Source organism: Nelumbo nucifera, chromosome 2, assembly GCF_055504915.1.
Source record: "Nelumbo nucifera cultivar China Antique chromosome 2, China Antique-T2T, whole genome shotgun sequence".
Taxonomy (NCBI): Eukaryota; Viridiplantae; Streptophyta; class Magnoliopsida; order Proteales; family Nelumbonaceae; genus Nelumbo; species Nelumbo nucifera.
The window spans coordinates 108,675,032-108,702,824 of record NC_142650.1 but is presented as its reverse complement, the minus strand read 5'-3'; the positions used below and the strand labels follow the sequence as shown (position 1 = coordinate 108,702,824).

Below are 27,793 nucleotides of genomic sequence, written 5' to 3'. Positions count from 1 at the left end.
GCTTTTCGGTAAGTAACTTACCTGAGTAAATACAATTACTTGGATATGTTTTTCCTATGAAACACTTACCCAGGTAAGTGAATTTACCCGTGTTCTTTTATTTCTCAGGTAAATAAGGTAATGACCATTTTAGTCACAAAAATGCATTATTAAAAGGGGCACTTTTGTCCCATTCAAATGTTAGCAACTTTCCTCCTAGGTGGGAAAATTATTTACTCACTTAGGAGATGGTATCACTTACCTAGGTAATACCCATGAATACAAACTTTCCCAAGTCCCTACATTAATCTGAAAAATGAACATGGAATTCTTGGCAATGGGAACTAAAATCCTATTGACCAACTTCCCCCCTCTCAAAATCCAAAAAAAGAGTGCCCCCTTAGTGTGTTAACTTGCACAAATGGTATCCATCTTCACATCGGGAATATCTTCCTAACATGTATGTTCAATTCATGGGGAGACATTCCTAGTGTGTAATTGATTTTCGTGCTTTTAGAGAGTTTGCAAAGTTTGTGCTTGTAGGAGATCCCATTGTCCCCCCATCGTGCAAGCTCAGGAACAAATAGGAAAAGAAAATCAATTCAACATGTTAAAACTAGGGAAAGAATTAATTACTATAGCCACAAGTTTTTTAGGCATGTATGACAATAAAAGAGTTTCGATCTACTTCACCTTTTGTTCTCGCATTTCCATTTTGTGGTTGAGCAAAGCTGGAGTCGGATTTGGAGTGGTCTTTCAATTAATTACTAAGCCCATAAGTGTTAGCCTTCTGATAAAATGTCTTGAAGTGGTCTTTCAATTCAACCACTTCTTTATCTAAAAACTTTTCCATCACCTCAAATGTTGTAGGCCCCTTTAAACCCTTTATTGCATTGGCTATTTCATCTATCATAACTTGATAGTATGGGTAAGTTGTTATATTTGCAGGAATGTGATTGTACAATAAAAACTTTGCAATTCCTCTTTTCATATTATGTCCAAAGCCTTTCTCATGACACTCCCTAAGTTTTTTTTTTTTTTTTTTTTTTTGTGAAGCATCATTGTCTCTGTACAAATATTTATCCATCTCTTCAATATTAAGAGTGTCCCTACTTGATAAAAATTTTTTAAAGGAATTTAGTTTTGAGAATGCTCATTTCATACTTGGTGTAAGAAATAATTTGTTTTTACTCTTTAATAAAGATGCTTGTGATGAGCCACTACCACCTTGATACTCTAAATCTGCAAATATAGATGTACTTTTCTGAAATCATTGTACTTGCTCTTCCCAGTATGTAGCTCGTGATGCATGTCTTCCCATATTATATCTTCTTTGTTCTATATCATCATCATCTATGTTACAATATTGAGGCATTGATTCTATGTCCTCCTCCCATTCATCATCATCATCATCATCATCCCTGGGCCCTAATGTTCTTCTAATCATTTTTTATCTTTTCATGTTGGTTTCTAAGCATCTTTTGTTCTTTGAGATGCTTTTACATTGCCCTAGAAATTTCTAGTGGGCATTTAGGGCAGTCAACAACATTGGAACATCCTCTTGCTAAGTGCTATTTCAGGTGGGTCACACCACCACCTTTCATAATTTGCCCACAATACTTGCATTTTGTATGGAACCGGTTCCCATTAATTTTGGTGCCATATTTCCAACCAATATCTTATTCTTCAATGTGTCACAATCTCACAAATTTCCAGTGTTACACTATCATAAAGCATATGCACAAAAATTAATTAGAATTTAGAAATTTAACGTTAGAACCTATAAGTAACAATTAATCATAAATCTAACAAGCAATTAAATAAATTATATAATTTAAAAAATAACACATTAATTACCCAAATAACCAAATATCCATCATATATACTTATTTAATCACAAATTTAAAATCATATAATATAAGAGAATATTCACAAATTTATAAATAATTATCCATAATTATGTTCACATTCAAGTTATAGATTATCATGTGAAATATAGAAATGCCTTTTATTTTTTATTTTTTAACATATTTAAATATTGCTCAAACTAAAAATTCTTTTTAATTTTTTTAAACACTTTTCCAAGTCTTATCCAATCAAATTAAATAATTAACAATTAATGAATCAAATAATTATGTAAGTTTTGTAATTATTTAATCAAACATTTTCTTTATTTTTAAATATATATTTATTTTTCCAAATAATTATTTTGCCTGTTTTATTCTAAAATTAAACAAATAGTTTTTTGAATGGCTTCAAGGACATCTATTATTTTTATTCTAAAATTAATAATTATTTTCTATGTTTCATTCTAAAATATAAATAATTATATATTTTTATTCAAATAATTATTTTGGATGTTTTATTCTAAAAGTTAAATTAAAATTAAGAAAAGTAAATATGTAACAGAAAAATTGAATGGATTTATGGACATAAAGGATCAAGTAATTATTTTGCATGTTTCATTCTAATTTTCTAAAAACTTAATAATTGCTTATTTTTATTCAAATAATTATTTTTCTTGTTTTATTCTAAACATTAAATTAAAACTAGGAAAAGCAAATATGCAACAAAAAAATTGAATGGATTTATGGACATAAAAGATCAAGCAATTATTTTGCATGTTTCATTCTAATTTTCTAAAAACTGAATAATTATTTATTTTTATTCAAATAATTATTTTTCTTATTTTGTTCTAAAAATTAAATTAAAATTAAGAAAAGTAAATGTGTAACAGAAAAGTTGAATGGATTTATGGACATAAAAGATAAATATTTATTTTTCATGTTTCATTCTAATTTTCTAAAAACTGAACAATCATTTATTTTTATTCAAATAATTAATTTTCTTGTTTTATTCTAAAAATAAATTAAAATTAAGAAAAGTAAATATGTAACAGAAAAATTGAATGGATATATGGACATAAAAGATCAAGTAATTATTTTGCATGTTTCATTCTAATTTTATAAAAACTGAATAATCATTTATTTTTATTAAAATAATTATTTTGCTTATTTTATTCTAAAAATAAATTAAAATTAAGAAAAGTAAATATGTAACAGAAAAATTGAATGGATTTATTGAATATGGACATAGTAGATCATCTATATATTTACTGTAAATAGTTATTATTAGAATTTAGATCATAGCAAAAAATTAGAGAATATATTTATAATCTAAAAATAAAAATTAAAAAGACAAATTAAAATTTTCACATGATATTTGAATATATTGGTGTATGGAATTATGGACCATGTTAGATCTGCCTTAGCTCTACAACATACTCAACCTATAGAGTTAGATCACATAAAATTAAAGAAATTATATATATATATATATATATATATATATTCTAAAAACTAAAAAATAAAAAAAATCAATTATTTAGAAAAAAATTCAATTGATCCATGGACATAGTAGGTCATCCATAGATCTACAACATAATCAATTTTTAGAGGTAGATCACAGGAAAAACCTAAAAATTTCATTTCTTTTCAGTTTTTTTACTATTTTTGAATTTCTACAAATATTCACAAAGATCTACATATAGAAACTAAATAAGTGGGATTTTTTGCTCAAGAATAGCAGATCGATATACATAAAGATGCTTTTAAGCATCCAAACTAAAAGGGAAACCCAAAAACATTGCCTGAAAATGTAAAAAATCTTAAAAAATGTACCTATTTTTGCTCCTTTTTTCACAACCTTGAAAAACTTGTTCAATCTTTCAATTTTGTAAGTGTTTTGATGGATTTTTTCTAGATTTGAGTTTCTAGGAATGTAAAGAAAGTTTCCGGAGGGTTTGGGAAGAAAGAAGACTTTTGAAATGGGTTTAGAAGCCCTTTTTCGAAGGCTATTTTATTTGTATTTCCGCAATAGTGAACTCATCGCATATCGACCGATACGCTACCGATACACGGGCAAAACATAACAAAATTGACCGATACCAGTCCAATACGAACTTGATATGATTTCGATATGGTGAAAGAGATGGTACCTTCGTTTTAGGACCGTCTCTCGTGCCTGAAAGCTAAAAAACTGATACGGATCGATCGATGCGTAACGAAATTTTGAACCTTGATGTTTGATCTTGGGAAAGAATTAATTACAATAGATACAAGTTTTTCTGTATGACAATAAAAGAGTTCCGATCTACTTCACCTTTTGTTCTTGCATTTCCACTTTGTAGTTGAGTGAAACTAGAGTCGAATTTGGATCACCTGTACTTTTGTTTCTACAATTTCTCATGCACTTTCGTTCAATCAATGAGAGGTGTGCCATTATTTATGTGTAAATATTCATATATGTACAAGAATACCAATGTTGCTAGCGAGGACCCATGCGGTGCACGTAATTTGTTAAGTTAAAGATAAACAATAGAAACATATATGTCAACTGGTTGTGTTCGAGATGAGTTTGTCTCAATCCTAACCCTACCTTTCATCACTCCAATCCAAATCCGATCCGACCCAGCTTTAAAAGTACACGATTCTCGAACCCGACCCGACCCTATAGGGTTTAATCCAGTTCCAGCCCAACTTGACCTGTATAGTTTTAAATGTATTTTTTAACACATTTTGAAGACCTAAAATACATTAATTTAAATAAGGAAATTGTTTTAACACATTTCCATTTAAAAAAAAAGAAGAAAATCAAAATCAATATATAAATAATTATAAACTTTAAGCAAATAAATTTAGAACTCAAAAAATTGCAAGAATACTTGGAATATATGCAAGGTATCATGACCCAGTGTGGCGGGTCAGCCAAAACATAAACCTGACTCAGGTCAAAGAATCAAAACCCTAACCCAACCCTAAGCCAAATATACTTGATCCAAACCCGACCATATAAGGTCGGGTCAAGTCAGGTTTACCATTTAACTTGACCCATTGACATTCCTGTATGCAATTGTTTAATATAATAATTTATAATCATCTATATTTTATATACGACTTTTAATAATTATTTTATAAAACAAAAATTACAATAATTAATTTTAGATAGAGTTGTTTATCAAACTTAGGGATGACAAATTTTCCCATTTCTTTGATCCTTGTGGGGATCTGCCCCAAATGGGGCGGGATGGGGATGATTTTCCCCCTGTGAGACAAAGATGGGGAAACTTTCACTCCCGTTGGCAAGGACGATAAGGGAACATGAAGAGCACTCCCTGCCCCGTGGGATCCTCGTTAATGTATATGTATATGTACATTTATATATGTATATATGTACACATACGCCTATATGTTAATATTTTTTAAAAATATGGTTGAATATTTTCTAATAGGATTGTAAATTTTTTTATTTTATTTTTAAATAAAATAAAAAACAAAAACATAATGGTTGACATTATAAAGAATCATGTGGAATGGGGGTCCTCGTGGAGATAAGGATGGGGATAACTTTGTCCACATTAGCGGGGATGGGGACGAGGACGTGGATGGGGATTTTTGCGGGGATGGGGATGGGGAAAGGCTCCTCATCCCCATCTTAACCCGTTGCCATTCTGATTTCTACTATTTCTATTCGGCTTTGGTTCAACAATTTCCCAACCCGGAAGGGTTGGATCAGTTTTGCTTTGGCCATTTGTAAATTGATTAAATTGAACAACCCAACCATAGATAATAATTAATATTGAAAATTTATAGCGAAAATACACAATTATTAAAAATATATTGATAATAAAAAATACAATAATTACGAAACTACAATAAGTACTAAAAATATATTAACTTAGTCAATAAATAGTATAATCTCAAATAATAGTTTAATCTCTAATAAATATTAATTAATAAGTTATAAAAAAAATACAATAAATACAATAAGTATAATAAACTAAATTTAAAATTTTCAATAATAGTAGTTTAATCTCCAATAATTATTGAAAGTTTTCTTTTAAATAACAAAACAAAATAAATTTATACATAATCATTGAAAATGCATTTATCATAGAAAACAATAAATAATTACTGAAATACAATAAATATTAATTTTAGTATATATAATTATATAATAAATACAGATTTAGAGTTTAAAATTATTATTAATAAATATTAATTTTTTCAAAAGTTATTTTCTCGAATTATTAGTTGATATAGGTGAAATTAGTTATTTACAATATTATGTAAAAATATTAAATTATTATTAATTTCAATATTATGTTATAATTACTTTTCTACGTTTCAGAATTTTTAAATTTATTACCTAATTTATTTATTTTATTTAAAATCTAGTTATGTTAAATATTTTGTTATTGAAAAATTTTATTTATTTAAATACTGAAATAATATGTAAAATATTAATTATTTATTGAATTTAATTCTCCATAAAATCATAATTTATACTAGTATTACATAATTTCATTATTAATTTTATAGTATATTATTATTATTAATTTCAATATTATGTTATATTTATTTTTCTACTTTGAGGAATTTTTTAAATTTTTTACATAACTTTTTTATTTTAACTCTTTGAAATCTAGTTATGATAAATATTTAGTTGTTTATGTATTTAAATAATCTATAAAAAATTTAATTTTTTTTGTTATTTGAATTTTATTTATTTCAAGCTATTACGTATTATTAAATATTTGAAAAAATTTAAATTGATAATCAAGAAAAACGTAATTTAAATTGTTAGTACATAATTTGTGATATATTTTGTAAAAATATAAAATTATTTTTTTTGTTTACAATCAATATTTTAAAGTTATTATATAATTCTGTTAGAATATTTAAATAATTCTTAAATGTTTTAATCCAAAATTTCTTTAGATAGATATAGATAAAAAAGTATGGGAGAGGATAAATAGGAAATAGAGATAATTTATGAGAAAATTTCTCTATTAAATTAGAGATAATTTTGAAGATAAATAAAAAAATTTTTGACCTCTTTGTTTTAATATATATATATATATATATATATATAGATAGATAGATAGACACATAGGTAGATATATAGATGTGGTAGACTTAACCACCGACTGAATGAATGAAAGTATGGGAGAAAAGTGGAGGAGATCGGGGACATGTGCAATTAAAAGTCAAGTTGCACCAAATTGCATGTACTAAAACACTAGTTTTTATCCATCACTCTGGATTGTCACATGGTGCAACGCATGGGATTCCTTTTGCTTTAGAATAAAATGAAAAAAAAAAAAAAAAGATTTCAAGGCCGAGATAGATCAATTAGTGAAACCAAAGAGAAAGTGAAAAACAAAAGCCAGTCGGTGATTTCGGTGATTTTCGGATTTAGATTGTATTTGAAAATCATTAAGCCAGTGGAATCGTCACATGGAGCTATTGCTGTTATTGAGTCGAATAATATAAGATTCGGTAATTGTACCTGTACCCATTATGCAAATTTACCAATCAAATAGACTTGGTTTTATCATCTTTACCATTTAATTAATGCCAATACTAATTTACTATTAATTCTCAGCTACCTGAGACGGGTCTGGATGTAGTAGGCACTTTAGGTAAGCAAAAAGCAATGAGTATCTAATAGATATAGCTGTGTTACACCTGTTTCAGTTAATACGTCTTTTATTCAAATGTTTTTGTTCGTTGGACAGAATTAGACATGTTAGATAAGCATAATGAGTGAGCACCCAATAGCTTTGTAACACCTGTTCCAGTTAATGTGCCTTAACATCTGCCTGGGACTGGGTCCGTCCACTGGTAATGGAACGAGTTCGGATCTACTCCTAACAATCCTCCCAAGTACTTTTCGTCGACTCTTTATCTGCATTTGCCATTTTTTTCTTTTTTGCAGTGTCATATATTAACCCCAATGGTTGCGAGACCCTCACTTACAACTCTTGCAACCTCTCAACACACCAGTGCTGTACCTAGTTTGTTTTCTCTTTCGGCAAAACATGGCAGAATGTGTGCTTTTCGGCATTGCTCAAAATATATTGGGGAGCTTGGTCTCCGAAGCAATTCGGGTGGCAATTCAAGAGATTAGACTGGCCAAGAATGTCCAAAATGATATTGGAAAGCTCCAAGACAAGGTCACAGCAATCAAAATTGTGCTTCTGGATGCAGAGGAGAAGCAAGCCAAGAACAAGGTTGTGAAACAATGGGTGACAAGGCTCAAGGATGCTGTTTATGATGCAGATGACGTGGTGCACGAGTTTGCAACCCGACTTTTGCTACGGCAGGTGGAAATCCATGCTGGTCGTAGCAGAAGCTTTATATCTATGGGGAAGAAGGTATGTTCAAGCTGCTGTTTTTCTGTTCCAGTCTAGACCTCTAAGATGGCCCATAGGATACAAAATATCACAGAGAGGCTTAATAGGTTTGAGCGCCAAATAGCCCAAAGGATACAAAATTCAAACTGGCAGAAAGGCAAGCTCTCCAAGTGAATGCTAATGGGCCCATATATAGCAGATTTGGACTTGCTTTAATTTCATTCATCATTCTCTTTTTCAGAGAATGACTGTTCAGCCCAGGGTCAGAATTTTTAAATCCAAAATACAGTTTGGGTAGGTGTCAGCTCGGAATTAATGCCAATTCACATGCGTGCACTGATGTATAAGGTGGGGGATTTTGACATTTTGAATGTTTATAGGTCTGTAGTGAAAATCAGAAATCTACATTAATCCTGTCTGACTTCTCCATTTCTTTTGTTTTTGTAGAAATCTATTATGACCACAGTTAAAAGGCCTTTTACTTATGACTAATAGTCGTAACCCAACTGGGGGTACATGACAAGCCATCTTTTGGATATCTAAGGATAAAAAATATTGGCCCCCCTTATTTGGGCCACAACTATAATATGTCCTTATAACCCTATCCTTGAAATATATTATATATAACAAGACGGAAAGGCCCGAACCCATTCCTGGGCCTCAACTTAGGAATTTATTTGGGTTTAAAAGGCTTGACCTCACTAGTGTTATAGTGGCCCTTTTCTTTATAACTTAGTCTGGCCTGCATTAATGGGTTCCATTACGTGTATTTTTGCATGAATCCATTTTTGATATAAGTGTGGTAAAATCGTTGCCTATGCACTATATAATTGTTTTGAGTCTAGTAAACCAAAACCCTATTTGGATGGGCTGATTTAAGTATAATTGTTTAAATTGATTTTAACCTTACAAAATAAGTTTTGAAAATTTGGACATTTGCTATGTAGTGTCTAATGGCACTAATGACACTAGTTTACGTATATTAAACAATAATAAACAATCATAACATTATAATATTTGCCTTAGACTTTGTTTTTCCTAATTTTTAATGTTTACATCAAGTACACTTCAACCAGAAGACATTTTCATCAAAGCTCTTGGAAAAGATCAATTTACTGCATTGATATCTAAGTTGAGCATCGTCAAACTCCTTTCTAGCTCCAACTTGAGGGGGCACATTACAATATGGAATTATCGTCTTCTGTTAGCTGGTTACCAAGAATCGTGGGTTGTTTTTACTTTTAACCATGTGATTCATTTCAATTTTCTTGATACTTCTTTCCAGAAACTTCCTATTGTATCTATTGAAACCACGAGATCAATTAGTTAGTTATCAAGAATCGTGGGTTGTTTTAACCATGTGATTTATTTCAATTTTCTTGATTCTTGATTCCAGAAACTTCCTTTGTATCTATTGAAACCACAAGATGAATGAACTTCTTATGCTCTAATCTCATTTTAGACCAATTATACAGGAAATACTATTTTCAGAGGTTTCTATGTTTTCTCCAAGAAGAGACCTCATGAATAAGACCACTGAAGCCTTTGCTGTCTTTGGATCAATTACACCCAACTTCTAGGATAAAAAACCCCCTTTCTATCAATATTACCTCATACCTACCAAAACGATTATCTTGCATCAAAGAATGGCCCATTTCAGATTTATTAGGAGTGTAACCTAACCACGACCAAGAAACAAAGTCTTCTGTCAAACTCAGAGTCCAATCTAACAGTTGATGTGCATTCTAACCTTGATGAGAAGGACTGATTTCTGGTTCATCAATTGGTTGCCTAATTAGTCTGATTTGAACCACCATTTAATGTGGGATCATCTTGTTTGAATTATGAACATTAAAAATAAGAATTGTGAAATGTGAAAATAAATTTACTTTGTAGAAGGTCAAATAAATAAGATTTTTTTTTCTTTCTAATTTGTTTCTATAACAAATGGGAACAAGGTAAAATTCTACAACAGAAAATGTTTGTAAACATTGAATGCTATCTTGCTTCTAGAAAAACAAGATATCATTATAAGTTAGCTAATAATATTTTAAATACAAGTTCTGTTTTTTAAGGGTAAATTACAAAAACCCCCTTGTACTATGGGGATAGTGATAAATAGCCCCCTGAAATTTCATTTGTGACAAATATTCCTTGACTGTTTAGTCAAATGATAGAATGCATTAAATTATCAAAATTGCCACCTAAACTTTACTTATTTTCTTTTTCTTTCCCTTTTCTCTTAAACCCTATTTAACCAAAAGTAACCTCCATTTTCTTCAAAGAAAACCAGCTAAAATAACAAGAATAATTTCATTGGCACAGAAAAACGTTTTTTTTTTTAATCTTGATTCATTTCACTCACACAAATGCCTCTCTTCACCTTAAGATATAAAAATCATCTATTCCTTTCTCCAATACATCAAGAAAAACCAAACAAAGCCATAAGTTTTTTCCTATCAAAAGGAAACCTCTACTATTTCATGTGATTATTGAATCCAGCTAGAAATCTATAACGATCTATTGGAGCAACCAAGAGGGCTTCAATGTTATATTTAGAAACCTAATTGAATCATAAATCATTCAAATAAATAAGAAAAGGGTAGCTTGGGACTTTAAAATTTTAAACAGCTGAATGGAAATCTTTTTCAAAATCAACAGAACTCTAATGAAGGGGGCATTTGTTGCAAAGTGAAAATTCAGGGTGGTATTTGTCACAAATGAAAGTTAAAAGGGTATTTGTCATTGACCCCATAGTACAGGGGGTCATTGTAATTTACCCTTTAATTGTAAAATATTAAAAGATGCTGAGCATGAGTCATTAGCTAGAAGATGCATGAAGAAGAAATTAAATTGCAGAGGGCAGCTTTCTTCACATCCATGACTGATGAGTATTTGATGAGGCAACTTGAAAGAGAGAGGATCCAATTTACACTAGAAGACAAGTTAGCTTATTCAAACTCTGTTTCATACAAGTTAAGTGGACATCACTGGATGAGGAGAATTGGAAAGTAGATTGCCATCGATGATTTCTAACTTGAGACATAAATGCTTGTTGAAGGAGAAGTTCAATGGCCATCTGCTCTCAAGTAGTTATTGACACAATAAAGCCTCGTAGTTTATTAGTAGCTTGATGACATTGAGAACATGTAGTATTATGATCTATAATGCAATAGAATCAATAAGAATTTGTGGTGCTAATGATGGTGGGGGTAGTCTATTGTATGGATGTTGTGAGGGTACTGAGGGTGGAGGTGGTGGCTTATAATAATGTGGAAGTTGGGGAGGTGGTGGGGGTGGCATGTAATTGTAGTAGGATTGAGGAGGAGGTGATGAAGATGGTAGAGGTGGGGACTTGTAGCAATAGAACGGCAGTGGCGGTGGTAGGAAATTGTATGGAGGAGGCTATGGTGTTGAGGATGGAGGTGGCTTGTAATTGTAGTAGAACTATGGAAGAGGTGATGGAGATGGTGGAGGTGGTGACTTGTAGATGTAGAAAGAAGGTGGGTGAGGAAGCAGAGGAAATGGAGAGGGTGGAGGTGGAAGTAGTGGTGGAAATTTGTGATGGTGAAGTAGGTCCTTTAATATGTAGGGACCAAATGGTCGAACCATTGACCCAAAAATCAGAGGCCAAAGCGGTGCCCGCTACAATGGTCTGGATAGTAAGTTGATAGGAAATAACTTATTATACTGTTTTGTTAAGAGAGAGAGAGAGAGTGGTTATGGTAGAAAGGTTTGGCCTGTTGGTTGCTCGTCAGGGATTTAACCCATCGTTCCATTATTTAAGCTTTAAGATAGAAAAGGAGAATAAGCGTTCTTGTAGGTTTGTCCTTGTCTCCATGACATTAATGCTTCAACTTGCAGTCGATCTGCTTGGAGTTGACCATCCAATCCATCAATAGGTAAGTACTTGGGTATGGGCCAGCAATAGGACTGTGGGCCAAAAAAGTCAGTACTCTGGTTTTGCAATTTGCCATGTCGTTTGGGCTGTCAATGGGTCGGGTGCGGACCCATTTCCGAGCTAAACATTATAGGGTTTGAAAGTAAGACTCGGTTTGGAAGGAGTATAAATATAAATACGTAGTTTCTACCAAAAAAATATAAATATGTAAAATATAAAATCTTGTAATTTATATTATTTTGTATATATTTGTATATATATTCTTTCTAACTGACCCTATAGCTGAATTCGAAAAGAGTAAAAATGCAAATATGTGCCATGCAAATATATACAAAATAATGCAAAAAAGTAAGATTTTATACACTACATATTTTCCGACTGGAAAGAGTCAATTATGTTCGATGAAATTGTTATAGATGGTTAACCATAAGGGATAGGTGTCTATTTCATATATTTAATTTGGATGTAATCAGGTTAGAACAGATAAAGCCAGTCCAAACCCTATTTTAATCAGAACTCAATTAATGCTGGCTTGAAACTAATGTAATTAATGAGGTCGGATTGGTTCTGATCTGTTGGGTTGATTAAACCAATTGGTAATACAGTCAAATGGTGGGGACCCACCATTGTGTTACCTGAAGATCAACTGGGCTGGCTAGAAAGCACTTGGGATATATGGATCATAGGTTGTGAATAAAAATCTTAAAAAATGATTTTACAAGCTGCGTCTCCACACAGATGCCAATGGTCGGGTTAAACGGTAAATCCGGTTTGTATAGAGTGAGGTAAGGTTTTGATTTTTTTGATTCGAATTGGATTCGGGTTTTGACTGATCTACTCATTCTATATATAATGGACTTAAATCCTCATTCTATATCCAATGGTCGGGTTTTGACTGATCTACTCACCCAACAGATGATAGACTTAAATCCTCATTCTATATATAATGGACATCAAATCTGAATGATCTCACAGAAAACATGGAACTCTCACTGAATAAACACAAAATAGCAAGAAAAAGGAGAGCTTGGACTCAATCCCTCTTACTAAACCCTTCCTTATCCTTGATTTCATCGAGCCTTCACATTCTGTTTTGTAGAACTGCAATACCTTCTTTGCTACACAGAAAGAAGCCATTATTCTAATGCTCTCAACTGCATCATTAGCAACTTAACTTGCTTCTTCATACATCTACAGATATTTGAATTTGCATCTAAATAATGAAAACGATTTGAGAGGTTGAAGAATAGATAACTAGAACACCATTTTATTTGTGTTTTAAATCTGTTGACCTTAAAATTGGCCATAAGGTCGAATATAAGAAGTTGTTGGTATATGGTATCACCTCAGTTGCTAAGAAAGACTTACAACCAAAAGAGACGTTAGAGGCCTTGAGTGATATCCCAAGGGCGTGGACGCTGACGATCAAGTCAGTAATGCCAAGGAAAGACAAGCTGAGCCAGAGATCTTAGTGAGGTAAGGTGAAAGCTCGTGTGGGAAGATGAAGAGTCATGTGGAAAGCTGGAGAGATCATGTGGAAAATTGGAGAGATCATAAGGAGAGTTGGAGAGCTCCATGTGATGAGCTAGAGAGTTCCATGTGATGAGCTGGAGAACTCATAAGGAGAGCTGGAGAGCTCCATGTAGGGGTGTTAATTCGATTGGATTTGGTCCAATCTGATCTAATCCAACGTGAGTCCATTACAAATGGACCAGGTTCAATCCAATTCAATGAATATTTTGGACCATTTTGGACTATCTAAGACAATGTCTAGACTATTCAATCTATTCAAATTCATTTTAATTTAGATTGGTTTCAACCCAAACCTGGTCCATTGACACCTATATTCTTATCTTATACCAATGGACTAGATATTGGCTTAATCCAACTCAATATGGACTAAGTCCAATCCAATCTAATAAATATCTTGGACCAGATTGGTCCAATCCAATATGTGCCATTGGTCTATCCATTCCTTCCAAATTGATTTTGGACTGGATTGGGTTCAATCCCAAATTAGTCCATTAACACCCTTAGCTCCATATGCCAAGGTGTCTGGTGGGTGTTGTGCATGGTAGTGTAATGCAACATTAAGTTGTGTCCTAATGAATGGGGGTCTCACCTATTTATAGGAGAGGTGTTTCATCCAAGAACCAATATGTCCCAACTCGTTAACGAACTTCTTCATCCACCGGCTGTTAGACAGTTTTGTATGCCCTTAGCTTCAATCAGAATGATGCACTTTATGAGTTTATTGAAAATGAATAAAAGTGCATATTTGATTCATATTCCCTTGGTATGTTTCTATGTAATACCCTTAAACTGGACACTTAATGAGACTCGTGTTAGTTTAGAATGTTCACAGCCGGTGGGTCGGTCTGGGGAGACCTATCCTGATAAGGCTGACACTGTGGTGCCACCAAGTCGGTTGGGGTGGCCTGTCTCAGCTGCCAGGGTGAGACCCTAGGCACATACAGTGTAGGATAAATTGAATCTTTGAACTGGACCAGATTTCCAGTATTGCCCTAGACCTTAGAGATTAATGGGAAAAACTGGAATGTTACACTCGACCCCTAAACTCGATTATAATACTGCACTGGGTGTCGGATTGGGCTATCTTTGATGTACCAATCAGTGAGATCCTTAGTGGGGGTCAAAACCTGGGTATGTTGGGACAGTCTGAGAATTAATCTGAGTGGGTGATCATAGTGACAGGATCAACCCCTTTGTCGGACAAAGGTAATGATCGGGGATGCACTCTCACTGATGGAAACCAAGACTGTCGGCAGCCGATTTCAATCGTTGAGATTTGTTTTGCAAAGTATATTTTATATGAGATATAAAAGTATATATATTATGGTTTCTAAAAGGTTTGCAAAAGGTTTTAATTCCCGGGATCCATATAAGTAGAGAGTGCAACACTGTTCCTTGCAGCCGAGGGAGAAGTCCTCTCTTGTCGGGCAATGTATGATCATTATGGGCTGAGAGGTTAAGTGTAAGACCATTGAGGATAATACCTGATGGGCTAATCTTGCATCTGCCCATAGTCCCTACGTGTTACAAGGTGGCTTGGCCCAGGGACCACTTAGGGTAAGTGTTGGGCCCATAGAGCCCATTTGATAGGTTTCAGGGGGTGCACTGTCCATAACAGTGTATTCGGTCAGGCCTTGTAACAAAGGTTGGGCCGAACCCATGTGGCTGATGTGTAGATCAATGATTGGGTCCCACGCCATACAAGGAAGCCTAATTGGGCAGCAGTTAGGAAGGTTAAGTGAGCACACTCAACTGACCCTTAAAGAACACTCAGACATCAGGATTAACACCATAAAAGCATATGCGAGTAGCTTGCAACTGACCCCCATGCTGCAATGAACTTGCGACACAATGTCACCTATGCAATGAACTCGATACACAAAGCAAAACCGGGATAAACCTGCAGTCCACTAAGCCCAATTAGTGCTTGGACCTAAAGAAACCCCCACTAAGCCCAGTTAGTGTTTTTATCTTCCCTTTTGCCATGGCTACAACCTGATAGATGGCTTTCCCTCGAAGATCAAAGATTGGAAGAATAGGTACTTCTTCCTTTCTCATTGAACCAGATGGAACATGGATACCATATGGCGAAGGGATTGCTGGAAGTTTAGTGTAGAGTTCAATGAGGATCTACGACTTGAAGTGCAATGCTTTGTGCATTGGCATTTTCAAGTAGATAATTTCTTAGCTAAGTATATACTTCTTCAGGTCAACCTGAGCCACGTAGGTAAGTCGGCTAACATGTCTTTTGCATTTTTCTTCGAAATTTAATTTTAGCTCAACTTAGTGATTTAGTCCTAAGGGCCTAATGTCATTCTGATTGGGTTGGTTGTCTATTTACACAATGCTCTACTACTGGCTATTTCACCACTCTTGGTCACTCTCCACTTTCATGGAATTCAAGGGATTATTCTTTCCACAAATAGTGATTTAATCCTAAGGGCCTATTGTTTTTCTGATTGGGTTGTTTGTCTATTTATGCAATGCTCTACTACTAGCTATTTCACCACTCTTGGCCACTCGCCACTTTCATGGAAGTCAAGGAAGGAGTTCACTGTATCCGATCCTCAGAAAAGCAAAATATCATTCTATGGCAGCAGCTACCAGTGAACTACTATGGCTTCATCTGTTCTTTAGTGACTTGGGCCTCCATCACCCTCAACCCATAGAACTCTATAGTGACAACAAAGCTTCTTTACATATATCTGCCAGCCCGGTTTTCCATGAATGCATTAAGCACGTCAAGATCGATTGCCAATTCATTAGACATCATCTTCAATCTAGAATTATTACTGCTACTCATTTACCGATTACACTTCAGCCAGAAGACATTTTCATCAAAGTTCTTGGAAAGATCAGTTTATTGCATTGATATCCAAGTTGAGCATTTCAAACCCCATATTAGCTCCAACTTGAGGGGGCACATTACAATATGGAATTAGCGTCCTCTGTTAGTTATCAAGAACCGTGAGTTGTTTTAACTTTTAACCATGTGATTCATTTCAATTTTCTTGATTCTTCTTTCCAGAAACATCCTATTGTATCTATTGAAACCACGAGATCAGTTAGTTAGTTATCAAGAATCGTGGGTTGTTTTAACCATGTGATTCATTTCAATTTTCTTGATTCTTGATTCCAGAAACTTCCTTTGTATCTATTGAAACCATGAGATGATTGAATTTCTCATGCTCTCATCTCATTTTAGACCAATTGAGGTTTCTGTGTTTCCTCCAAGAAGAGACCTCATGAATAAGACCACTGAAGCCTTTGCTCTCTTTGGATCAATTACACCCAACTTCTAGGATAGAAAACCCCCTTTCTATCAATATTTCCTCATACCTACCAAAACGATGATCTTGCATCAAAGAATGGCCCATTTCAAATTTATTAGAGTGAAACCTAACCACGACCAAGAAACAAAGTCTTCTGTCAAACTCAGTCCAATCTAACAGTTGATGTGCATTCTGACCTTGATCAGGACTGATTTCTGGTTCATCAGTTGGTTGCTTAATTAGGCTGATTTGAACCACCATTTAATGTGGGATCATCTTGTTTGAACTATGAACATTAAAAATAAGAATTGTGAAATGTGAAAATAAATTTACTTTGTAGAAGGTCAAATAAATAAGATTTTTTTTCTTTCTAAATTGTTTCTATAACAAATGGGAACAAGGTAAAATTCTACAACAGAAAATGTTTGTAAACATTGAATGCTATCTTGCTTCTAGAAAAACAATATAGCATTATAAGTTACTGAGTAGAGGCTAATAATATTTTAAATTTAAGTTATGTTTTTTAAGGGTAAATTACAAAAACCCCCTTATACTATGGCGATAGTGATAAATAGCCCCCTGAAATTTCATTTGTGACAAATATTCCCTTGACTGTTTAGTTAAATGACAGAATGCATTAAATTATCAAAATTGCTACCTAAACTTTACTTATTTTCTTTTTCTTTCCCTTTTCTCTTAAACCCTATTTAACCAAAAGTAACCTCCATTTTCTTCAAAGAGAACCAGCTAAAATAACAAGAATAATTTCATTGGCCTAGAAAAATGTTTTTTTTAATCTTGATTCATTTCACTCACACAAATGCCTCGCTTCACCTTAAGATATAAAAATTATCTATTCCTTTCTCCAATACATCAAGAAAAACCAAACAAAGCCATAAGTTTTTTTCTATCAAAAGGAAACCTCTACCATTTCATGTGATTATTCAATCTAGCTAGAAACCTATAAGGATCTATTGGAGCAACCAAGAGGGCTTCAATGTTATATTTAGAAACCTAATTGAAGCATAAATCATTCAAATAAATAAGAAAAGGGTAGCTTGGGGATTTAAAAATTTTAAACAGCTGAATGAAAATCTTTTTCAACATTGACAGAACTCTAATGGAGGGGAGGGGGTATTTGTTGAAAATTGAAAGTTCAGTGTGGTCTTCGTTGCAAATGAAAAGGGTATTTGCCATTGACCCCATAGTACAGGGGAGTCATTGTAATTTACCCTTTAATTGTAAAATATTGAAAGATGCTGAACATGTGTCATTAGCTAGCGGATGCATTAAGAAGAAATTAAATTGCAGTGGGCAGCTTTCTTCGCATCCAAGACTGATCAGTATTTGATGAGGCAACTTGAAAGAGAGAGGATCCAATTTACACTAGAAGACAAGTTAGCTTATTCAAACTCTGATTCATACAAGTTGAGTGAACTGATGGTGGAGTGGCCATAGGCCCTCGTTTAGTCCTCAACATGTTGGAATATCCAATGGCCATGTGACAAGCCACATGTTGATGGTTGGTAGTTGATGGTCATTTCCATGCAACACTCTCACACACAATCATTCATTTTAAATAATTGCTATTTATTTATTTTCTATGAAAACAAATTTATTTGATTGTTTATTTGAAAACATTTTTATGCATGGAGATACCAATGTTGTTGGATAATTTGGATCCATATTCCAGCTCTTATTGGGTCAATGGATATCCATTTGACCTAGTGTAGACTGGGTGACCAAGTGGTTAGATCCTTGGTCCAGTTGAGACACTTGTCTCAAATCTGGTGGAGCATAAATTCTAATGCTTATCTCAATTGGTTATTCTGTTAACTGTTGTTCCTAATGTCAAGGAACTTAACGTTGGAGGAGCAACTATTTAAGGGATCTCTCCCAAGTGCTTCAACACAATGAGAAAATCCCTTTACTGAGAAAGGAAAATTATCCTCTCAGCCTTAGCTCTAATCAGATTAAGCTACTCTCTGTCACATATTGTTTGATAGGTTCGTGTCTCGGGTCCGATACTGTGAAGCTGCTCTCATTCTCTTTGCATGTAGGTAAAACCGCCAAAGACTTCAGTCGTTCGATTCTACACGCACTTGGATCAACACTGGTATTAGAGCGAGGTTGAACTGGTATAGTGTTCAAAGCATAGGCGCGCCTCACCAAATCGTATCTCGTCTTTTAAGATCCGAAGAAGAGGAGAGAGAAAACAAAACCCACTTCGAGGGTTTCCTCTCTACTTCTCAGCCCCTCTGCTCGTTGCTCCCATCTGTGCACTCTCCCATCAGCTTGTTTCCTCCCGTCTGCGCAATCTTCACGGCAAGGACAGAACGACAACGAGGGTTTCGTCTTCAAAAACCCTATTTGAAAATATCACTAGGTGACTGTGAATCCCCTGTTTGACTGCCCATCTCCAGCGGCTACGGCAAGTCCGAGACAACAAAACCCTCGGCTTCGATCCTGCGCTACTACAACCTCCAAAGCACCTATTCGCTCCAGTGACATTTTTTTTGGCGGCAGACTCTTATTCCAAATTCTCTCAAGCGAACCTGCTGCTCGAAGAACTACTAAAGCTTCATCCTCTTTTTCCTTTTTTTTTGGATCCATCTACAAGATCTAGATCGAACTCGCGACCTTCAAAGAGCAGTGATGGCCTCTCTCTCTCATCAGTAGAAGGGTTACGAGGGGAGCAGTGATGGCCGCTCCCCTCATCCATCATTGTCTATCAATTGAATTCCCAAATCTGAAGTTTGAGGATATTTCAAATCGGATTGAAGCATATTGTCGAATACCAATGCTACTACTGAGTTAAAAAGGAGCGGTGGGAGCTAGAGAAATTAATATATTTTGCATGAACAACTAAGTATTCCATTTGCATTTATTTTATTTATTTATTTTTGGCCTTTGAAATTGAATGACAGTCTCGTAAAATACAATCAACACTGATATTCCATTTGCTTTATTTATATCTAGAATGCTGTTGCTATTTTTTTGAATCATGTATGTTACTGCCTTATCCCAAGAACTCAGTAAAACTGAGAAACTGAATGACACCAATTTTGCTCTCTGAAAACATAGGATTAGAAGGATACTTGGTGAAGAAAATGTTGATTATGTTTTAGATAAACCTATTCCTCCTAAACTTGTTGATGATGATTCTTTGACTGTAATTCATGAATATCAAAAATGGGAAAGGGATAATAGGAAGGCAAGAAATTGTTTATTAACCTTTATGGAGCCTGACATAGAAGTTGTGTTTGAAGAATACAATAATGCTAAAGACATGTTTGAAGCCACTAAAGAAACATATAGAAAAATAACTGAAACCTATGTTCAATTGTTAATTGAAAAATATTATGGCTGTGAAATGAGAAAAGAGGATTCTATGGTAGATCATGTTAGTAAAATGAATGTGATTGCTAAAGAATTGGCAGCCATTGGGAACCCTATTCCTGATAAAATTCAGGTCTCCACCATTCTTAATAGCCTCCCATCTTCTTGGAATTCTGTAGTGACAACTTTGAACCTATCTGGAAGAGAAGTTAACATAAAAAACTTGCCTACCTTGTTAGGATTGGAGGCTGAAAGGAAGAGGAAGAAATCCCAACCTTCATCCTTAATGGTTACTCTCAAACCAACTGAAACTTCCCAAATGACCAAAAAACCTAAGGGCAAGTTTTTCAAAAATGCTAATGGGAAGAAATTTAACAAGAGATTTAAATTCTCAAAAGGATTCAAGAAGACTAAGGGTAAGCATTGCTTTAATTGTGAAAAATAAGACTATGCAAAATATAATTGCCCAAAAACTGAAAAGAAAGACATAGTGTGTGTAGTCTCTGAATCCTACTTTACTAATTTTGTTCTTTCTGATTGGTGTATAGATTCTGGCTCCTCTAAGCATATTTGCAAAACTAAAGAGATATTCCTGGAATTGAAGGAAATGAAGACAGGAGAACACAAAATTTTTATGGAAAACAACACCTACACTGATGTGCTTGGAACCGGAAAAGTGAAGATCCCCATAAATGAGAACACAAATTTAATCCTTAATGATGTATTGTATGCACCTAATTTTAGGAGAAACTTATTGCCTGTTCCTCTATTAGATGAAAAGGGTTATGATGTACGTTTTAGGGGAGGAAAGGTGACCATAGGAAAGCATGGTAGAGTTTTAATGCTTGGAAATAAGTCCGATGGATTGTATCATTTGACTATTAATAAAGTTGATGCTCTTTCTAGTTATAATTGTGCTTATCATGTGAATGAAAATGCGTACATATGGCACATGAGACTTTGTCACATAAACAAAGATAAAATGATGAGAATGAGCACCAATGGCTTAATTCCCAAAATAGAAATAAATTTTAATTATTGTGAACCATGCCTTAGTGGAAAAATGAATAGGATCCCTTTTAAGAAGGGAAAGAAATCAGAGGAATTATTGGCTATAATACACTATGATGTTTGTGGCCCTTTGAATGTAAAAACACATAGGGGTATGGAATATTTTGTAGCTTTTATAGATGATTTCTCCGGATTTGATTTTGTGTATCTGATTAAAAGAAAATCAGAAGTCTTAGAAAAATTTAAAGAGTGTAAAACACTTGTAGAAAACCAATTGGGTAGAAAAATAAAAACTCTTAGGAGTGATAGAGGAGGAGAATATTTTTCTAACCTATTTAGTAACTTTTGTACACAAAATGGAATCATACACCAATTAACCATGTCCTTCATGCCACAACAGAATGGAATGGCTGAAAGGAGAAATAAGACTTTGGTGGATATGGTGAGATCAATGTTATCTCACTCAAGTCTAGGAACAAACTTTTGGGGAGAGGCCCTAAGTACTGCTGTGTATATCCTAAATAAGGTTCCAACTAAAGTTAATAGCTTAACACCCCATGAAATGTGGACTAGTAGAAAACCAGACCTGACTGACACCAAAATTTGGGGGGCTAGTGCCTATATAAGAGTGCCAAATCAGCAAAGAAGAAAGTTAGATAACAAGAGTCTAAGATGTACCTTTATAGGGTACAATGATAATAGTAAAGGGTATAGGTTTGTTAATTATAAATCTAATGGAACAGTTGAATTAATAGAGAGCAGGGATGCTGTTTTTCTAGAAGATCAACTTGAGGATAATAAACATTTACCCAGCTTATTTGAATTAAACAAAGAAATTATAGAAGCTGAGACTGCACCTGATAGACAAGCTTCACCTAATAATGACACCTTAGGTAGAGTTCAAAGAGAAAGATTCCCTTCATCAAGATTAAAAGATTATTATACCTACTTGAATGAAGAGTCTCTTGATGATCCAATTGACTTTGAAGATGCTATGGATGCACCTGATAAAGAAAAGTGGTGTGAAGCTATACAAGATGAGTTAGACTCAATAAACAAAAATCAGGTTTGGGAATTAGTTGATTTACCCAAGAACAGAAAACCTATAGGGTGTAAATGGATATTAAAGAGAAAACTCAATGCTGATGGATATATAGAAAAATATAAGGCAAGATTAGTAGCAAAATGGTACACCCAAGTAGAAGGGATTGATTATGAGGAGACTTACTCTCCAGTTGCCAAGTTTACCCCTATTAGAATCCTAATGTCCTTAGTTGCCTTTTTGGACTTAGAGTTATGTCAGTTAGATGTCAAAACAGCTTTTCTCAATGGAAAGCTGAATGAAGAAATATACATGACTCAACCCAAAGGTTATGTAATAGAGGGACAAGAAAATAAGGTGTATAAATTAAAGAAATTATTATATGGTTTAAAACAGTCCTCTAGGATGTGGTATCATACCTTTCATGAAGCAAGTTCTAAACTTGGATTTATACATAATCCATTTGATCATTGTGTTTACTCTTTGAATAGTGGGAGCAATTTTGTTGTTCTTTCCTTATATGTAGATGATATTCTTATTACTAGAAATAATATATCCATGATTAATGACACCAAAGGTTGGTTGAAAACCAATTTTGAAATGAAAGACATGGGTGATACAAGCTATATACTTGGAATTAAAATAGAAAGAGATAGGAACACTAAAACCTTAACTCTTTTGCAAGAGCATTACCTAAAGAAAATCCTAAAGAAATTTAATATGAAAGATTGTAATGGAGTTGAAACTTCAATTTGTAAAGGAACCAAATTAAGTAAAGATATGGCACCCACTAATAATGAAGAAATAGAGAAAATGAAGTATAGACCCTATGCTCAAGCTATTGGTAGCTTGATGTATGCCATGCTTTGCACAAGACCAGATATCTCATATGCAGTAGTAGGTCTTGTTAGTAGATACCAAAGTAACCCAGGTAAAATACATTGGAAGACTGTTAAAAGAATATTTAGATATTTGAAGTTAACAAAACACTTCAAATTAAACTATCATGCAAATGATCTAGAGTTACTGGGTTATTGTGATGCTGATTTTGCAAGTGACCCAGATGATAAAAAATCCACAACCGGGTACTTATTCCTCTTAGGAGGGGGTGCTGTCTCATGGACAAGCAAGAAACAAAGGTGTGTAGCCAAATTCACCATGGAAGCTGAGTTCATCTCTTGTAGCTCCGCGGCATCTGAAGCAGTTTGGATTAGGAGATTCTTAGAAGAACTCCAAATTCTTAATGTGCCAATAGGAGTTGTGAAGATCTCCAATGACAACCAAACTGCCATTGAGACAATTAAAAATGGTGAGATTGGCCCTAAAGGGAAACACATAGATCTCTATTATCGGTATTTATATGATGTCTACCAACGGAATGAGATCCTGGTAGAATATGTGTCTACAAAAGATATGATTGCTGACCCTTTGACTAAACCCATTGCAATTACAGATTATGTAAGGCATGTTGAAGCAATGGGGTTGGTCGGCACCCATTCATCTCGGGCCTAACTGGCCAAGTGGGAGATGATGGTGGAGTGGCCATAGGCCCTCGTTTAATCCTCAACATGTTGGAATATCCAATGGCCATGTGACAAGCCACATGTTGATGGTTGATAGTTGATGATCATCTCCATGCAACACTCTCACACACAATCATTCATTTTAAATAATTACCTATTTATTTATTTTCTATAAAAACAAATTTATTTGAAAACATTTTCATGCATGGAGATACCAATGTTGTTGGATAATTTGGATCCATATTCTAGCTCTTATTGGGTCAATGGATATCCATTTGACCAAGTGTAGACTAGGTGACCAAGTGGTTAGATCCTTGGTCAAGTTGAGACACTTGTCTCAAATCTGGTGGAGCATAAATTCTAATGCTCATCTCAATTGGTTATTCTGTTAACTATTGTTCTTAATGTCAAGGAACTTAACGTTGGAGGAGCAACTATTTAAGGGATCTCTCCCAAGTGCTTCAACACAATGAGAAAAGCCCTTTACTGAGAAAGGAAAATTATCCTCTCAGCCTTACCTCTAATCAGATTAAGCTACTCTCTCTCACATATTGTTTGAGAGGTTGGTGTCTCAGGTCCGATACTGTGAAGCTGCTCTCATTCTCTTTGCATGCAGGTAAAACCGCCAGAAACTTCAGCCGTTCAATTCTACACGCATTTGGATCAACATGAACATCACTGGATGAGGAGAATTGGAAAGTAGATTGTCATCGATGATTTTTAACTTGAGACATAAATGCTTGTTGAAGGAGAAGCTCAATGGCCATCTGCTCTCAAGTACTTATTGACACAATAAAGCCTCGTAGTTAATTAGTAGCTTGATGACATTGAGAACATGTAGTATTATGATCTATACTGCAATAGATTCAATAAGAAATTTGTGGTGCTAATAATGGTGGAGGTAGTCTATTATATGGACGTTGTGAGGGTATTGAGGATGGGGGTGGCGGCTTATAATAATGTGGAAGTTGGGGAGGTGGTGATGGTAGCGGGGGTGGCTTTTAAATGTTATAGGATTGAGGAGGTGATGAAGATGGTGGAGGTGGGGATTATTGGTAAAGGGGTCACTGTAACTTTGGAGGAGAAGCTCTGAGGCACGTCTGAAGATATTGTCTTTAGAACATTATTTGCCCCCAATCAATTTCACTGAGTTTGTTGTTGGGTAATAGGCAAATCCGTTCGCAGGATACAACAGAGCCTTGGGCGAGAATCTGCAACCAGTAAAGTTGAAGAATCTCCGAAGAAACTTTCTGTGAGATTGTAGTAGACCCGACTGAGAGAGAGAGAAAGTGGATGTCGAAATTGTGTGTTTTGAAGTCTGATTTATGCTCCTAAAATAGTTTATGAAGAGGTATTAGGAAAAGGTAGGTGCTGGTTCAGAGAAGGCACCTTGAATAGTCACAATTTCAAACATTGTGACTATTTAAAAAGTAGTTAATAGTTAATGACTATTAGTTTTGAATTGTGTCTCTTGATCACACCCGATCGAATCGTGACCGTTGATCTCATCAACGGTGATAAATGCTCAGCATCGCACCAAAACCAAAGCCGCCATTCATGAGCCACGTGAGTGCGTGCGAAATGCGAGCAAAATGTGCCTTTAAAGCGCCTCATTGTGTTGCACACAGCGCGCACACGTGTTGTGTGGTATCAAACTACCATACTCTCCTCTACTATTTCTAAGGAGTGTAAATCAGCTCCTATTAAAATACTGAAAACAAATCTTATAATTTTCCAATGTGGGACAAGTTCAAAATTGGGTTTTGTTAGAGAAGAATTAACTTTTCAATCAAGTGTATAGGTGCAATTTCTCATGTAATTGACCAATCAAACCCATTGGATTTAATATCTTTTGAAATTAAAATCCAACGATCCCCCACATTGATTGATTAATTTAATAGTTCTCTCTCAATCGAAACTACTATGATATAATTATGTATACAAAATGTGTTTATCAACTTAAACATTTTGTTAGTATAGATACCTCAGAGCCTTGTCAAAGTTATTGGTGGTAAGACCTTAAACCAATTACTCTCAAGATGGTTTTTCAGTTCAGGTTGGGTTACCATTTCAGGTGACTAAGTAAAGGGTTTTAATCCCATCTCATTGGTTACCATTACAGGTGAGCAAAATGCTCATCTAAAGCGCCTCATTGCGCTGCACACACGCACGTACATGCGTGCGTGCGGGTTGCACGGTATTAAACCCCCCATACTATCCTCTACTATTTCTAAGGAGTGTAAATCAGCTCCTATTAAAATATTGAAAACAAAGCTTATAATTTTTCAACGTGGGACAAGTTCAAAATTGGGTTTTGTAAGAGAAAAACTAACTTTTCAATCAAGTGTGTAGGTGCAATTTCTAATGTAATTGACCAATCAAACCCATTGGATTTCAAATCCAACAATCCCCCACATTGATTGATCAATTTTATAGTTATCTCTCAATCCAAACTACTATGACACAATTATGCATACAAAAGGTGTTTATTAACTTAAATATTTTGTTAGTATAGATATCTCAGAGCCTTGTCAAAGTTATTAGTGGTAAGACCTTAAACAAATTACTCTTAAGACAAATCGGAGACACCTATACACACAAAAATGTCTAGTCTCTACAAGAGTTTCAAGTTTTACTCAACACTATTATGGCCATGTACTTCTTTCCTAGTTTCATGTACAATCCCGAAAGAACACCCAAACTCTCATGAGAAGCGGCACCACTTCTATGTTTCACTATGTGTTTCGTTTTTTGACACATTTCAGAAACTTAATTAAGAGTTAACCCAACCTTTCATCATAACGGACAGCACTGTTTATCTTGTGATGGGAAATTTCTCAATGTCAGTGTTAACAGTCACATTGTTGTAACTTGTTATTACCCATTAAACCCAATATTGATGGTTTTTCGGTTAATGTTGTTACCATTACAGGTGACTATGTAAAGGGTTTTAATCCCATCTCTTTGGTTACCATTACAAGCGAGCAAAGTGTGCTTCTAAAGCGCCTCATTGCGCCGCACGCACGTGCGCACACGTGTACACGCGTGTTGCACGGTATCTAACCTCAATACTCTCCAAAACTATTTCTTAGGAGTATAAATCAGCTCCTGTTAAAATACTGAAAAGAAAGCTTATAATTTTTCAATGTGGGACAAGTTCGAAATTGGGTTTTGTAGGAGAAAAACTTACTTTTCAATCAAGTTTGTAGGTACAATTTCTCATGTAATTTACCAATCAAGTTTGTAGGTACAAGTTCGAAATTGTAGGTACAATTTCTCATGTAATTTACCAATTTCTCATGTAATTTACCAATGAGATTAAAATCAAACAATCCCATATATTGATTGATCAATTACATAATTCTCTCAATCCAAACTATTATGACACAGTTGTGTATACAAAAGGTGTTTATCAACTTAAACCTTTTGTTAGTATAGATATCTCATAGCTTTGTCAAAGTTATTGGTGGTAAGACCTTAAACCAATTACTCTCAAGACAGACCGGAGACACCTATACACACAAAAATGTCTAGTCTCTGCAAAAGTTTCAAGTTTTACTTAGCACTGTTATGACCATGTGCTTCTTTTCTAGTTCATGAACAATCCCGAGAACAAATCCAAACTCTCATGGGAATTATTTGACACATTTCAGAACTTAATTAAGAGTTAACTCAACCTCTCATCATAACGGACAGCACTGTTTATGTTGTGATGGGAAATTTCTCAATGTTAGTGCTAACAGTCATATTGTTGTAACTTGTTGTTACCCATTAAACTCAATACTGATGGTTTTTCGGTTCAGGTTGGGTTACCATTACAAGTGACTAAGTAAAAGGTTTTAATACCATTTCTTTGGTTACCATTACAGGCGAGCAAAGTGTGCTTCTAAAGCGCTTCATTGTGCCACACACACGCATACGCATGCGCTGCGCTGTATCAAATCCCATATTCTCCACTACTATTTTTAAGGAGTGTAAATCAACTCCTATTAAAAT

At 34.4% G+C, this 27,793-nt stretch overlaps 1 protein-coding gene across 1 annotated transcript; it reads left to right on the top strand.

The window, feature by feature from the left end:
• Positions 1-7,788: 7,788 nt before the first annotated feature.
• Positions 7,789-9,602, top strand: LOC148802765 (putative disease resistance RPP13-like protein 1). Its single transcript, XM_088897168.1, has 2 exons — positions 7,789-8,197; positions 9,253-9,602. The coding sequence occupies exons 1-2, from the start codon at positions 7,862-7,864 to the stop codon at positions 9,298-9,300; spliced, it is 384 nt and encodes a 127-aa protein (XP_088753294.1). The 5' UTR covers positions 7,789-7,861; the 3' UTR covers positions 9,301-9,602.
• Positions 9,603-27,793: the final 18,191 nt, after the last annotated feature.

Coding starts and splice junctions, on each gene's coding strand:
- LOC148802765 (XM_088897168.1), top strand. CDS start 7,862: ATGGCAGAATGTGTGCTTTTCGGCATTGCTCAAAATATATTGGGGAGC. Junction 8,198..9,252: donor TTATATCTATGGGGAAGAAG/GTATGTTCAAGC, acceptor CACTTCAACCAG/AAGACATTTTCATCAAAGCT.